At 57.4% G+C, this 15,257-nt stretch overlaps 1 protein-coding gene across 8 annotated transcripts in view; it reads left to right on the forward strand.

Annotated features, from left to right (window-relative positions):
* Positions 1-15,257, forward strand: part of OTOF (otoferlin) — a 103,362-nt gene that overhangs the window by 79,536 nt on the left and 8,569 nt on the right. For 4 of the 8 annotated variants that reach the window (XM_077959864.1, XM_015111892.3, XM_015111893.3 and 1 more), the window contains 19 exons: positions 30-150; positions 1,677-1,777; positions 1,920-2,010; positions 2,139-2,255; positions 2,385-2,537; positions 2,869-3,058; positions 3,147-3,271; positions 5,008-5,142; positions 5,837-5,998; positions 6,588-6,707; positions 7,124-7,285; positions 7,397-7,559; positions 8,042-8,172; positions 9,903-9,932; positions 10,332-10,460; positions 12,572-12,638; positions 13,540-13,676; positions 13,809-13,943; positions 14,192-14,329. In XM_077959864.1, coding sequence (XP_077815990.1) covers positions 30-150; positions 1,677-1,777; positions 1,920-2,010; positions 2,139-2,255; positions 2,385-2,537; positions 2,869-3,058; positions 3,147-3,271; positions 5,008-5,142; positions 5,837-5,998; positions 6,588-6,707; positions 7,124-7,285; positions 7,397-7,559; positions 8,042-8,172; positions 9,903-9,932; positions 10,332-10,460; positions 12,572-12,638; positions 13,540-13,676; positions 13,809-13,943; positions 14,192-14,329 — 2,407 coding nt within the window. Of the gene's footprint in view, positions 1-29; positions 151-1,306; positions 1,574-1,676; positions 1,778-1,919; positions 2,011-2,138; positions 2,256-2,384; positions 2,538-2,868; positions 3,059-3,146; positions 3,272-5,007; positions 5,143-5,836; positions 5,999-6,587; positions 6,708-7,123; positions 7,286-7,396; positions 7,560-8,041; positions 8,173-9,902; positions 9,933-10,331; positions 10,461-12,571; positions 12,639-13,539; positions 13,677-13,808; positions 13,944-14,191; positions 14,330-15,257 lie in introns of those variants that run through there. The other 4 variants (XM_028831868.2, XM_028831867.2, XM_077959866.1 and 1 more) reach the window with 2 other exon arrangements.

Below are 15,257 nucleotides of genomic sequence, written 5' to 3' on the forward strand. Positions count from 1 at the left end.
ACCTCACCTCCCACCTCTGCCCACCCCAGGAACTACTTCCATCTGCCCTACCTGGAGCGAAAGCCCTGCATCTACATCAAGAGCTGGTGGCCGGACCAGCGCCGCCGCCTCTACAATGCCAGCATCATGGACCACATCGCTGACAAGCTGGTCAGGGCCAGGCCAGGGGCCAGCAGGGGTGGGGTCCTGGGGGAGAGGGTGCTGTCAGAGGGCATTGCCTGCAACACACAAAGCTGGTCTGCCCAGGCTGCAGGAATGGCCCCAGCAGGACCTCTGTTCCCATCCTCAGCCCCAGGTCCCAGGGCACAGACAAGAGCAGGAGCCACCTCTAGTCACTGCAGCCTCCAGCGAACCCCGGGGCAGGAGTGTTGGGTTCCCTGATTTTTCCAGAAATCTTAAAAGCAAGGCTAGGGAGACAGTTGTGGTGGCTCACGCCTGTAATCCCAACACTTTGGGAGGCCAAGGTGGGTGGATCACCTGAGGTCAGGCATTCGAGACCAGCCTGGCCAACATAGTGAAACCCCATCTCTACTAAAAATGCAAAAATTAGCAGGGCTTGGTGGCGAGCGCCTATAATCCCAGCTATTCGGGAGGCTGAAGCAGGAGAATTGCTTGAACCCATGAGGCGGAGGTTGCAGTGAGCCAAGATCGTGCCACTGCACTCCAGCCTGGGTGACTGAGCAAAACTTCATCTCAAAAAAATAAATAAAATAAAATAAAATAAAATAAAATAAAATAAAATAAAATAAAAAAGCAAGGCTAGGGAAGGGAAATGGGGAGAAGGGAGAAGCGAGCAGTGTCTGAAGCTCAGGAGCTGCCCCCTCCTCCTCCGCCCACCCCTCTCCCTGCCTGACCCATGGGAACTGACTGGGCGAGGAGCGCAGCTGTTGGCCTGAGACCTCCTTCTCCCCAACCTGGGGGAGCAGGGACCAGCAGATAATCCCACCCTTCCCTGAGATGTTGCTGTTCCCTGTTGAAGTTCCCTGAAGCTCAGCCAGCTCATATTTTATAAAAATGAATTAAAACCTCCAAAAAAGTCACAGATAATATGAGGTTTGCTCCCAGCCCCCTGCCAGTGTCCTCCTTGTCACCCCTGTCTTGTGACTATAACCACAATTAAAGCCCACAGCCTTTGCAGTGTGACCTGGGCCTGCAGTTGTCTGCAAGGCTTCCCGCTAAGGAGTGGGGTACTAGCTGACCTGTGTCTCCTGTGGGACCTGGGTCTCCCAGCCCTCCCAGTGCTCTCAGAGCCAGAGCCACTCCCTCTTCCCCCAGGCATCTGTTCCCATGCCCTGCCACAGGCCCCAGCATTTTGGAGTGACGTCAGGATCCTGGGTTTCCCTCTGTCTCTGGCCAGCCATGAGCCCCCTGCCTAGGCCTGAGTTCTGCCCAGGCCCTGTGAGCCCACCAGAACCACAGACTCACAGTCCACAGGTGGCTTCTTCCTTCAGGAACTGAAGAACCCACGAACACCAACATCTCCAGGTTCTGAGAACAGAACCTGGGAAACTGATGACTTCCTCATAATGACTGATACTCAGGACAGCCCTAGCAAGAGCTCCCAGATCATGTGGTCCCTCACTCCCCTGATCAATGGGGAGGAGACATTTAGGAAGGCTGGGGAGGCTGGGGAGGCGGGGCTGTGGCCCAGCATCACTGGCACTCCTGGTTCACAGGAAGAAGGCCTGAACGACGTACAGGAGATGATCAAAACGGAGAAGTTCTACCCTGAGCGTCGCCTGCGGGGCGTCCTGGAGGAGCTGAGCTGTGGCTGTTGGTGAGAAGCGGGGGGCGGCAGGTTGGGGCAGGACAAAGCAGAACTGGACAAAGGGGACCCTGCCAGGGCTGGGTAGATGAGGAAGAATCTACAGAGCCCCTGCTTGTCAGGCTCGCTAAATCCCAGCTCCCCCTATCCCCAGCCGCTTCCTCTCCCTCGCTGACAAGGATCAGGGCCACTCATCCCGCACCAGGCTTGACCGGGAGCGCCTCAAGTCCTGCATGAGGGAGCTGGTAAGGACGCGGCTGGACCGCAGGGACTGGAGGGAGGGCCTGGCTGTGAGAAGGTGTCACAGCTGCCTCTGTCATGGCCCGAGCTGTCCCCCAGTAGCTGGGCTCCGTTGACACCCCTTCCCACACAGGAAAGCATGGGGCAGCAGGCCAGGACCCTGCGGGCCCAGGTGAAGCGGCACACGGTGCGGGACAAGCTGAGGCTGTGCCAGAACTTCCTGCAGAAGCTGCGCTTCCTGGCAGACGAGGTGCGGCCCAAGGCGAGGGGGCTTTGCCTTATCCAGGGTTGGCTCTCTGAGGTCCTTCAGGCTCAGGGGACTCAGTCAGGAGGCTGGACCCTCTTACCCGTTGCCCCTGGCCACTCCCCACCCCACCAGCCCCAGCACAGCATTCCGGACATCTTCATCTGGATGATGAGCAACAACAAGCGTATCGCCTATGCCCGTGTGCCCTCCAAGGACCTGCTCTTCTCCATCGTGGAGGAGGAGACCGGCAAGGACTGCGCCAAGGTCAAGACGCTCTTCCTCAAGGTGCTGGAGGGGGCAGGATGGATGGGGGCCTGGATCCTTTCAGAGGAGCAGCAGCTCCACCTGGGGCTGGAGGGCCTGAGTGACAGAGTGAGGCCTTCAAGCAGTAGGTGCTCAGAGAAGAGCTGAGAATGGGAAGGAGGTGGGGGAAGGGGTGCGGAAGGGGTAGGACGGCCCCCTGCCCATCTCCCTGTCTCCACTGGACCCCAGCCCAGCAGGATGCTGTGAAGGGGCAGGGCAGCTCTGACCAGGGCCTCCGCCAGCCCCTGCCCCTTCCCCACCCCGTGGGCCCTGGCAGCCGTCAGGCTCCTGGTGACCCCATGCCCACCCCCAGTTGCCAGGGAAGCGAGGCTTCGGCTCAGCAGGCTGGACAGTGCAGGCCAAGGTGGAGCTGTACCTGTGGCTGGGCCTCAGCAAACAGCGCAAGGACTTCCTGTGCGGCCTGCCCTGTGGCTTCCAGGAGGTCAAGGCGGCCCAGGGCCTGGGCCTGCACGCCTTCCCGCCCGTCAGCCTGGTCTACACCAGTGAGTGAGGACCCCTCACTCGAAGCCTCACCTGGGAGGGGCCGGAGGGGCTGCCCATCCCAGAACCTCAGGCTGCCCTTCCCCACAGAGAAGCAGACGTTCCAGCTCCGAGCCCACATGTACCAGGCCCGCAGCCTCTTTGCTGCCGACAGCAGCGGACTCTCAGACCCCTTCGCCCGCGTCTTCTTCATCAATCAGAGTCAGTGCACAGAGGTGAGGGCCTCGGGGGAGGGAGTGGCTCTGGCTTTGAGAGTACCGGGAAGCCTGTGAGCCTGTGGGGCCTGGGACCTGTGGAGCCTGTGAGCCTGTGGGGCCTGTGAGCCTGTGGGGCCTGGGGCCTGAAGCCTGTGGGGCCTGTGAGCCTGTGGGGCCTGGAGCCTGTGGGGCCTGGAGCTGTGAGCCTGTAGGGCGTGGAGCCTGTGGGGCCTATGAGCCTGTGGGGCCTGGGGCCTGGAGCCCTGTGGGGCCTGGGGCCTGGGGCCTGTGGGGCCTGTGAGCCTGTGGGGCCTGGAGACTGTGGGGCCTATGAGCCTGTGGGGCCTGGGGCCTGGAGCCCTGTGGGGCCTGGGGCCTGGAGCCTGTGGGGCCTGTGAGCCTCTGGGGCCTGGGGCCTGGAGCCTGTGGGGCCTGGGGCCTGGAGCCCTGTGGGGCCTGAGGCCTGGAGCCTGTGGGGCCTGGGGCCTGTGGGGCCTGGGGCCTGTGGGGCCTGGGGCCTGTGGGGCCTATGAGCCTGTGGGGCCTGGGGCCTGGAGCCCTGTGGGGCCTGGGGCCTGGGGCCTGTGGGGCCTGTGAGCCTGTGGGGCCTGGAGACTGTGGGGCCTATGAGCCTGTGGGGCCTGGGGCCTGGAGCCCTGTGGGGCCTGGGGCCTGGAGCCTGTGGGGCCTGTGAGCCTCTGGGGCCTGGGGCCTGGAGCCTGTGGGGCCTGGGGCCTGGAGCCCTGTGGGGCCTGAGGCCTGGAGCCTGTGGGGCCTAGAGCCTGTGGGGCCTGTGAGCCTGTGGGGCCTGGAGCTGTGAGCCTATGGGGCCTGGAGCCTGTGGGGCCTGGAGCTGTGAGCCTGTGAGGCCTGGGGCCTAGAGCCCTGTGGGGCCTAGAGCCTGTGGGGCCTGTGAGCCTGTGGGGCCTGGGGCCTGGAGCCCTGTGGGGCCTAGAGCCTATGGGGCCTGTGAGCCTGTGGGGCCTGGGGCCTGGAGCCTGTGGGGCCTGGAGCTGTGAGCCTGTGGGGCCTGAGGCCTGGAGCCTGTGGGGCCTAGAGCCTGTGGGGCCTGTGAGCCTGTGGGGCCTGGAGCTGTGAGCCTGTGGGGCCTGGAGCCTGTGGGGCCTATGAGCCTGTGGTGCCTGGAGCTGTGAGCCTGTGAGGCCTGGGGCCTGGAGCCCTGTGGGGCCTAGAGCCTGTGGGGCCTGTGAGCCTGTGGGGCCTGGGGCCTGGAGCCCTGTGGGGCCTAGAGCCTGTGGGGCCTGTGAGCCTGTGGGGCCTGGGGCCTGGAGCCCTGTGGGGCCTAGAGCCTGTGGGGCCTGTGAGCCTGTGGGGCCTGGGGCCTGGAGCCTGTGGGGCCTGGAGCCTGTGGGGCCTGGAGCTGTGAGCCTGTGGGGCATAGGGCCTGGAGCCTGTGGGGCCTGTGAGCCTGTGGGGCCTGGAGCCACAGGTCAGCCAGTGCCCTAGTTTCTCAGGGGAAGCCCTGCAGATAACTGTAGACCCGGGTCACACCGGAAAGGCTACGGGCTTTAATTGTGGTTATATTCACAAGACAGGGACAACAAGGAGGACGTTGGCAGGGGGTTTGGGGCAAACCTTACACTGGCCTTGATTTTAAGATTTCTGGAAGAATCAAGAAATCTGTCACTCCTGCCCCCAGGTTCTGTGGAAGTTGAGTGAGTAGGGGCAGCTCCTGTTCTTGCATCTGCCCACCCTCTGTCACTTGTCACCTGTCTCCCCACCCCATGCTGCAGGTGTTGAATGAGACCCTGTGTCCCACCTGGGACCAGATGCTGGTGTTCGACAATCTGGAGCTCTATGGCGAAGCTCATGAGCTGAGGGACGATCCGCCCATCATTGTCATTGAAATCTACGACCAGGATTCCATGGTATGGGTGGGCTCTGGTGCCAGGGACCTCAGCAGCACCACACCTGGCCCTTGTTCCCTGCACTCCACCTGCACGGAGGCTGTGCCGGCTACCTCCGCCACCCACCCGCAGAGTTCCTTGGCCAGGTGCTGACTGGGAAGCTGGGAGTGGGGGCTGACACCCAGTCCCTCCAGGTGCCTCCTGCCAGCTTGCGGCAGCCTGACCCCTTCCCAGGCCAGGACATCCTCACCTCCTGTCACCAATGGTCCGAGCCCTGGAGATGTGCTGGCAAGTCCTGCTGTCACTAGCCTCCTCACCCCGGGGCTTCCCAAACCCCGCCCACACTTACCACAACCAGTAACAGCCTTGCCGTCCTCCGTGGAGATTCTGGAGTAGGAAGTAAGGGATTGGGGTGACTCCCGAGAGTTAGTGAGCCACCTTCTCACGCACCACCTCAGCTGCGGAGGTGCCAGATAGCCCTGGACTAGACGTAGGAGGACCTCATGTCTAGTCCTGAGCCGGACATCTGCTATTCACTGACTGCTTGGCCTTGAACAAGTGTTTGGTGGGCCCTGAGACTTGGTTTCCCCATCTGTAAAATGCGGTGATCACACCTGTCCCTTACAACAACTCATGTGGCTGTGGTAAGGACTAAACGAGATCACAGGTGTGGACAGCAAGCACCAAGAGGCATCTGGGTTGTTTGCTGTGTCAGGGCAAAGCTGACTTCATGGGCCGGACTTTCGCCAAGCCCCTGGTGAAGATGGCAGATGAGGCGTACTGCCCACCCCGCTTCCCGCCCCAGCTCGAGTACTACCAGATCTACCGTGGCAATGCCACAGCTGGAGACCTGCTGGCGGCCTTTGAGCTGCTGCAGGTGGGACACAGGGAAGAGAGGCTGAGGCCTGGCAGCTGGAGGCTGGGAGGAGGGGCCTAGGGCTGGTGGCTGGGGCCTGGGGTTGGGGCTTGGGGGTGGGACCTGGGGGTTGGAGTCTGGGACCTGGAGGCTGGGGCTTGGGGCTGGGGCTTGGGGCTGGGGCCTGGGGCTGGGGGCTGGGGCTGAGGGCTCGGACCTGGGGCCTGGGGGTTAGGGCCTGGGGGTTGGGGCCTGGAGCTGGGGTTTAGGGGTGGGCCTTGGGGGTAGGACCTGGGGGTGGGGCCTGGGGGTTGGAGGCTGGGGCCTGGAGTCTGGGACCTGGAGGCTGGGGCCTGGGGCTGGGGTCTGGGACTGGGGGCTGGGGCTAAGGGCTGGAGCATGGGACTTGGGGGTTAGGGCCTGGGGGTTGGGGCCTGGAGCTGGGGCCTGGGGCCTGGGGGCCTCTCTCCTTCCCATCCTGACCGAAGCTGGGGGAGTGGTTCTTGGGGGGTTTTCCCTGTCTCCCCAGATCTCATGGCAAACAATGCATGGGGAGAGAGACCCTGTCCCTGGGCTCCCCAGTGTGTGACCTGTGACCCCCATTCCCCAGATTGGGCCAGCAGGGAAGGCTGACCTGCCCCCGATCAACGGTCCGGTGGACGTGGACCGAGGTCCCATCATGCCTGTGCCTGTGGGCATCCGGCCCGTGCTCAGCAAGTACCGAGTAGAGGTGCGAGGGCCCTGTGTGGCCTTTCTCTTTCAGATGAGCAAACTGAGGGCTCAGGAGGGGAAGTGGTTTCTCATCCCCCTCCCATCACCATCACCAGGAGCCAGCAGCAGACTCAGGCTCCTGCCCCAGCCCAGGGCCTGCCCCCGTCTGCACCAAGTCGCACTCCCATGTCCCAGGACCGTGCCCAGCCCTCCTGTCTGCACCCCTGACTCTGCACCCCTTCTCTGGGCAGCCCCACTCTCATCTCTGGAGGATGCCCCTCCTCTGCTCTCCTGGCCCTGCTCCGGCCCTTTGAAATCTGGGGTGAACTTCTGCCCATGCTACTGCCCAGTTCCTTCTCAGATGGTCCAGTGCCCCTACAGCGGCTCCCTTGACTAAGGGGCTCTCTTCTCTGCACGCCCCTCAACCTCTCCCAGGTGCTGTTCTGGGGCCTACGGGACCTAAAGCGGGTGAACCTGGCCCAGGTGGACCGGCCACGGGTGGACATCGAGTGTGCAGGGAAGGGGGTGCAGTCATCCCTGATCCACAATTATAAGAAGAACCCCAACTTCAACACCCTCGTCAAGTGGTTTGAAGTGGTGAGTGCAGGCCCCGGTGGAGGATGTCCTGTGGCCAGTGTGGCTCCACTCAGCCAGCCGGCTTCCTCTGCCCCTTCTCGGAGGCTCAGGCTCCTGTCACCAACACCCCAGGACCTCCCAGAGAACGAGCTGCTGCACCCGCCCTTGAACATCCGCGTGGTGGACTGCCGGGCCTTCGGTCGCTACACACTGGTGGGCTCCCATGCCGTCAGCTCCCTGCGACGCTTCATCTACCGGCCCCCAGACCGCTCGGCCCCCAGCTGGAACACCACGGGTATGGCCACACCCACCCTGCCACCAAGCCTGGCTCCATGCCACCCAGGGAAGGGCTCCAGGTCTCAGTCCAGTCCAAGCTGTGGCCAGAGTTTGCTCCTTGGGTCTGAGGGATGGCACAGAAGAAGGTCCACGCTGGTGGCCAAGGAAGGCTGCCCAGGGCGACCCCAGCTCTACGGCCAGAGAGGGCAGAGCTGGAGACAGCCTGGGAGGGCCTGAGGGCACAAAGTCCCTTGTGCTGGCTGATGGAGAAGACCCAGGCCTCTCTGCCGCCTACCTCCCGCTGGCCTCCACAGCTCCCCCTTCTCTTGGGCTCTCTTCCTCCCTCCCCATGCCCATCTTTCCTCACTTGACTGCCCTGTCCCCCTTTCCCTCAGAAAGTTCCAGAATCAGCTTTAGTTCTCTGCACCTTCCTGCCCCGCCAATCTCACTGTTCCTCTTGCTCCTTCCTCTGCCTGTCTGTCCATCTGTCCATCTGTCCAGTCAGGCTTCTCCGGCGTTGCCGTGTGCTGTGCAATGGGGGCCCCTCCTCTCACTCCACAGGGGAGGTCGTGGTGAACATGGAGCCAGAGGTACCCATCAAGAAACTGGAGACCATGGTGAAGCTGGATGCGGTAAGGCGGGTGGGGTCAGTCCCCCGCTGGCTGGGAACGTGCAACTTCATGTGACATGTCCTGTGAACCAGACTATCTGCCCTGAGAGAGAAGGACACTAAGAACCTCCTTTGGCATGTGACTGTTGGGGGCTGACCTTGATTGTGTGTCCAACCAGCTCCACCTAACACTATCCTGGAATGCACGTGCCTGCGTGCATGTGTGTGTGTAGTGTGTAAATGTGCATGAGTGCATGCATGTTTGTGGTGTCCATATGTGCATGTGTGCATGTATGTGCATATGCATGTGCATGCATGTGTGTGGTATGCATGTGTGCGTGTGTGCATGTGTGCATGTGATGTATGTGCATATGTGTGTGCATGTGTGTGTGGTGTGCATATGTGCATGTGTGCATGTGTGCATGTGGTGTGCATATGTGCCTTGTGTGTGCATGTGTGTGGTGTATGTGCATATGCACATGCGTGTGTGGTGTGTATATGTGCATATGTACATGCATGTGTGTGGTGTATGTGCATATGCGAGTGTGTGCATGCATGTGGTGTGCACATGTGCATGTATGTGTGTGGTGTGCATATGTGCATGTATGTGTGCATTGTGGTGTACACATGTGCATGTATGTGTGCATGTGTGTGGTGTGCGCATGCACATGCCTGTGCATGCATGTAGTGTGTGTACATATGTGCATGCATGTGGTATGTAAATGTGCGTGTGCATGCGTGCATGTGGTGTATGTGCATATATGTGTGCATGCATGCACGTGGTATGCATATGTGCATGTGTGCATATGTGCATATGGTGTATGTGGATATGTGGATGCATGGGTGTAAATGTGCATGTGGCATGCGTGAGTGTGGTATATTTGCATATATGTGTGCATGTGTGTGTGGTGTGCATATGTGCATGTGTGCATGCATGTGTGTGGTATGTAAATGTGCATGTGTATGTGTGCCTGTGGTGTATGTACATATATGTGTGCATTCGTGTGTGTGGTGTGCATGTGTGCATGTGTGTGTGGTGTGTAAATGTGCATGTGTGAATGCATGAGTGTGATGTGTGTGCATATATGTGTGCATGTGTGCTTGCGGTGTGCATATGTGCATGTACACGTGCGTGCATGTGGGTGCATGCGTGTGTGTGCGTGCATGTGCACTGGCATGTGGTATGTGTATATGAGAGACAGAGTGAGCCATCACAGTTTATTATAATCACCTGCCATAATTTTTACTCCAACAAATGACACCATAGGTAACGATTCCTTATGAGATCATCAGTGTCCTTTCCAAAGGGTCCTTGAGTTTTCCATTCCAGCCATTCACAAATGACACTTCCCTGGCCTGGGTCAGAGGAGGATTTCCAGGTGGAAGCTCCTTATTCCTCCTGGCTTTCAGACTAAGACCCTTCATCTGCCAGAGAGAGACCTACCACCTGGGGGTTGGGTGTGGAAGTGGCCTACACGCTGCAGACCCTACAGGGAAGGGCAGAACATGGGCCAGCCTAGAACACACCCCCTTGTTCCTTTGGCCACCCAAAGAAACATCCTCACTCAGACCCTTTGCAGACTCACCAGTCAGAATGCTATTATTAAAGCAAAGTTGACCTTGAGGGCACAGGGGCTGCCAGCACACAGTAATTTCCATCTCGGCTCCTCCACACGCCCTGTATTGGGCCACTGCCTGCCACTCCAGGCCCCAGTGACTAATTCTGCCCCTGTCTCCTTGGTTCTTCTGCAGACTTCTGAAGCTGTTGTCAAAGTGGATGTGGTGAGTGTGGGGGCCATGCAGGGGCTCTGGGGTGAGAGGGTCCTGTATTGGCAACGGTGTCAGGTCAAAGGGTCCAGCATCAGGGACAGAGCCAGCCCCCGCCCCCGCATGATTGGGCCAGCACATCTCCCCCAAGATGCAGTGAAAAAGAGCTGGGTGAGTGCAGGACTCAGTGCCAGTCCTGCCTGGGCCAGTGGATCACATGGGCAGGTCATGACCCTCTGTGGCCCATGGCACCTCCTCCATTAAACAAGACCCTGCCCCTTGGACATAGGTGGCCCCACAGAGCCTTATGGAGCCCAAGGTTTCCTGCTAGCAGATGACGGAATGGGTGGAGGCCCTCGGGATTGTCCAGGCAGGAGGGGCCCATGTAGGACTCTGGACCTGGCCAACCTACAGGCTGAGGAGGAGAAGGAGAAGAAGAAGAAGAAGAAGGGCACTGCAGAGGAGCCGGAGGAGGAGGAGCCAGATGAGAGCATGCTGGACTGGTGGTCCAAGTACTTTGCCTCCATTGACACCATGAAGGAGGTGAGACCTCGGGCAGGGTGAGGGGAGGCGACCCCCTCCACACTCAGACCCTCCTGTCCAGCTTCTTTCCCACAGCCCCCGGAGCTGGGTCCCACCTCCATTCATGTGAGCTTGGGATGGCCTTGTCTCACATCCTTGAAATCCTAGCTCAGAACTCACCTTCCAAGATGATGGTCCCATCTGCCTTCCCTGGCTTAGTTTCCTTTTGTCCTCATTGACTCATTCCACAAATGCCTCTTGGGTATATGCGATGAGCCAGGCTCCATACTAGGTGCTATGGGAGCCAAAAGATGCCATACCTGCCCTGATGGGCCCCCGGTTTACTGGGCAAAATAGACATGTAAACAGAGACTTAGAGGACTATGTGATAACAAAGGCAAATCATGGCTTGGGGGAATCAGGGAACGCGTCCAAGAAGAAGTGACCTTTGTGAAAAAGGAGAAACATGTTCTCAGAGGCCATAAGGGAACAAATGCTTATCAGTAGTCCTTACGACTCTTCTTCATACTGTTTTATTTTACACATCTTGGTCATCGGCACGTGAATGATTCTTCCCCTGTTACACATATGTGGGTTCCATCTGTTGGCCAGATTGCAAGTCCCAGAAAGTGCATTTCTCCGCTCTCTTGTTTGTGTCCTCTGCCTGCTGCCTGCCTAGCTCAGTGCTCTGACTGGCCACCTGACCAGGAAGGGCACATGCCTGCAGTTGTGTTTCCTTAGTGGGGCTGGAGCTGATCCAGCCACATTCTCTCCCAGGCCCTTTCTGCAGCCTAAGCTGGGTGTGATATTTATTAGAGCACACATTAAGCTGCTGTAGCAAGTTAGAGTGACGTAAACAAGACAACAGTTTCTTTCTCACATAGCATCTCAGAGAGTGGGGGTTAGGCTGGTATGGTGGCTCAGTGGTGTCAAGGACTAAGATCCTGACCTCTTGTTTCTGACATCTGTAGAGTTGGAGGTGACTCAACATCATGTTCTAATTCAAGTGCACAGGAAAGGTTAAAGAGGAGAGGAGGCATATGCTTTTCTCTTTCAGGGCCCAATCCAGAAGTTGCGCATATCACTTCCACTCACATTGACCAGAATCTAGTCCCATAGCTACACTTATCTGCAAAGGAGGCTGAGAAATGTAATCTTTAGCAAAGTGACTGTGTGCCCAGCAAAACTTCTAAAAAAGCAGAACAGATCATTGAGGACAACTGGTAGTCTCTTCTCCCACCATCAAATTGGCCAGGCTAGAGCTGCAAAAGGCTGCCTGTTGTCTTGTCTCTACTCCTGCAATTTTCACAGACTACCACCAGGTGGCGGTGGCGACTTAGTTGAAACCCGGTTTCTAGTTTTCAGTAAGATTTATTCTCGTTTCCAGTAGGGTGGGGTGTGCTGAGTGAAAGAAAATATAGTACATGTTCTTACTGTTATACTTTTCTACATTAAAACAATTTATTAATACCACTAAAAGCAACATTAAAATGCACTGTATTTTTTAAGTAGAAAATATAAATATTTATTGCAAGGTATTGTTTTTTTTATTATTATTATACTTTAAGTTATAGGGTACATGTGCACAACGTGCAAGTTTGTTACATAGGTACGCATGTGCCATGTTGGTTTGCTGCACCCATTAACTGGTCATTTACAGTGGGTATTTCTCCTAATGTTATCCCTCCTCTAGCCCCCCACCCCCTGACAGGCCCCAGTGTGTGATGTTCCCCTCCCTGTGTCCAAGTGTTCTCATTGTTCAATTCCCTCCCATGAGTGAGAACATGCAGTGTTTGGTTTTCTGTCCTTGTGACAGTTTGCTCAGAATGATGGTTTCCAGCTTCATCCATGTCCCTGCAGAGGACATGAACTCATGCTTTTTTATGGCTGCATAGTATTCCATGGTGTGTATGTGCCACAGATGCATAAACCCCTAAGTACCACTAGTCACATTGTACACCTTATAAACTTCTTTAAATCAACTTAAGCAGAGCACATGGTGGATTTGAAATGCAGTGGGGAAGATTTTCTACTTCTAGTGCATTAAGACTGGTCTGGGTCCACAGTTTGGGGTCAACAGACTCCTCCCCAGGAAACCCACCTTCTCTCCTTTGCATCTCATCTTTTGGCAGCAACTTCGACAACAGGAGCCCTCTGGAATTGACTTGGAGGAGAAGGAGGAGGTGGACAACACTGAGGGTGAGCCCTGGAACCTGGAACTCTGCCTCCTCCTCCCCGCCCCGGGTAGCTGGCTCTCCTGCCCACCTCACCACCTGCTTCTCTTTCCCCTCCCGCCAGTCCTCCCAGCCTTAGTAGCCAGGGAAGCAGCATCAGTAGTCTGTGGGCTCTGAGCAAGCTAAGGCCCTTGTCTAGGGAGGCTTTTACTCTGACCAGTTCAGCACCCACGGTGATAGACAGACATTTACAGCCACAGAACATCAGAGCTGGAAGGGACCTCAGAGCTCATTCCATCCAGCATTTTCCAGACTCTTTTCCATGAAGAAAATTATGGGTGTTCTAAAAGGAACAAATTAGTTTTGGTCAAATTAGTTTAGGAAAAGCTGATTGAAACAGCTTATTCTGGTGCAGGACTTTTCAGAGCCTTTACTGTGCAAATGTTATTATACATCTCTAAAACAAAGACACAGTGTAAAATATTTCCCCAGCTTATTGGGTCACAGTACCCTTTCTTCTAAAGCATGCCAGCAGCATCTGCACCTGTTGCTCCACTGCATGCAGTTTGGGAAATGCTAATACAGAGTGTTATTATTATGGACAAGAAGAGGGAAGCTAGTAAGGAAAGTGAGTGGGGAAGGAACTGAGTGGCAACAGGCCTCCACCCCCAAACCCATGCTCCTTCCTGCCCCTCTCTTCCAAAGGGCATGATGACAGTCTTCAGACACCTTCCCAGGCATAAACTCACTGGGGCCCCCAGCACCTCCATGAGGCGGGCATGCTAGGAAGTATTATCTGCATTTGACAGCACATGGACATCCGAGAGTTAAGTTAGTAAAGCAAATTAGCGACAGAGCTGGGTCTCCAATCCAAGCCTTCCTGCTCTGCTCATTTCTGCTCCACCTCCTTTTCTGCTTCTGGCCAGGCCTGAAGGGGTCAATGAAGGGCAAGGAGAAGGCAAGGGCTGCCAAAGAGGAGAAGAGGAAGAAAACCCAGAGCTCTGGCTCTGGCCAGGGGTCTGAGGCCCCTGAGAAGAAGAAACCTAAGATTGATGAGCTTAAGGTAAGAGCCTGGGAGCAGGTCCTTCTAGGGAGTGCGGGGGCGTTGGCGGGGTGGTGGCGGTGATCCTGCAGGTGGGGCAGGATGAAAGCCAGAAACCAAGCAGCCACCCCCCAACGGCCTGGTCTGGCTCAGGTGTACCCTAAAGAGCTGGAGTGCGAGTTCGATAACTTTGAGGACTGGCTGCACACTTTCAACCTGCTTCGGGGCAAGACTGGGGATGACGAGGATGGCTCCACTGAGGAGGAGCGCATTGTGGGACGCTTCAAGGTCAGGCCAGGAGCACGGGCCCAGCCCCTGAGTACCCCTCAGCCCTTGCCCCACCACAGGTTCTCCCACTCACCTCCCACCACTGCCCTGGTCACTCCCTCCAGAAGCCCTGGACTTTCCCATGACTCACCAGCTAAAGGGTGAAGGCCCTGCCACATCAGGGTCCAGCCCTCCCGGTGCCATTAGCTACTTCGAATGCCACCCCTGCCAGGCAAACCTACAGCCTGACCCACATTTGTCTTGCCCAGGGCTCCCTCTGCGTGTACAAAGTGCCACTCCCAGAGGACGTGTCCCGGGAAGCTGGCTACGACCCCACCTACGGCATGTTCCAGGGCATCCCCAGCAATGACCCCATCAATGTGCTGGTCCGAGTCTATGTGGTCCGGGTGAGACTCCCGTCGCTTCCCCTCCTTGCAAGTCTTTCATCCTCCCATCTGAGAGGTACCAAAGAAGCTGCATACTGGCTGGGTGCACTGGCTCACGCCTGTAATCCCAGCACTTTGGGAGGCCAAGGCAGGAGGATCACCTGAGGTCAGGAGTTCAAGACCAGCCTCGCCAACATGGTGAAACCCTGTCTCTACCAAAAATACAAAAATTAGCCAGGTGCAGTGGCACACACTTGTAATCCCAGCTACTCAGGAGACTGAGGCAGGAAAATTGCTTGAATCCAGGAGGTGGAGCTTACAGTGAGCCAAGATCACATCATTGCATTCCAACCTGGGAGACAGAGTGAGACTCTGTCTCAAAGGAAAAAAAAAAAAGGCCGGGCGCGGTGGCTCAAGCCTGTAATCCCAGCACTTTGGGAGGCCGAGACGGGCGGATCACGAGGTCAGGAGATCAAGACCATCCTGGCTAACACAGTGAAACCCCGTCTCTACTAAAAATACAAAAAATTAGCTGGGCGTGGTGGCGGCGCCTGTAGTCCCAGCTACACGGGAGGCTGAGGCAGGAGAATGGCAGGAACCCGGGAGGCGGAGCTTGCAGTGAGCTGAGATCCGGCCACGGCACTCCAGCCTGGGCGACAGAGCGAGACTCTGCCTCAAAAAAAAAAAAAAAAAAAGAAGAAGAAGCTGCATACTGACAGCCCCAGACTGGGAGGCACCAGGGAAATCATTTGGTCTAGCGTTTATCTTTTCTAGAGGAGGAAATCAAGGCCCAGAGAGGGGTAGCCACTTGCCTAGGGTCACAGAGCAAGCCTCCTGACAGGTCCAGTGTTCCTGCCCCTGCCCTTCACTGTCATAGGACCCTCAGGCAGCCTGGCAGGAGCACTGAATATGAGCAGGGCATGGGAGCCTGCTCAGGCAGCCCTCCTCC

This window comes from Macaca mulatta, chromosome 13, assembly GCF_049350105.2.
Source record: "Macaca mulatta isolate MMU2019108-1 chromosome 13, T2T-MMU8v2.0, whole genome shotgun sequence".
Classification (NCBI taxonomy): Eukaryota; Metazoa; Chordata; class Mammalia; order Primates; family Cercopithecidae; genus Macaca; species Macaca mulatta.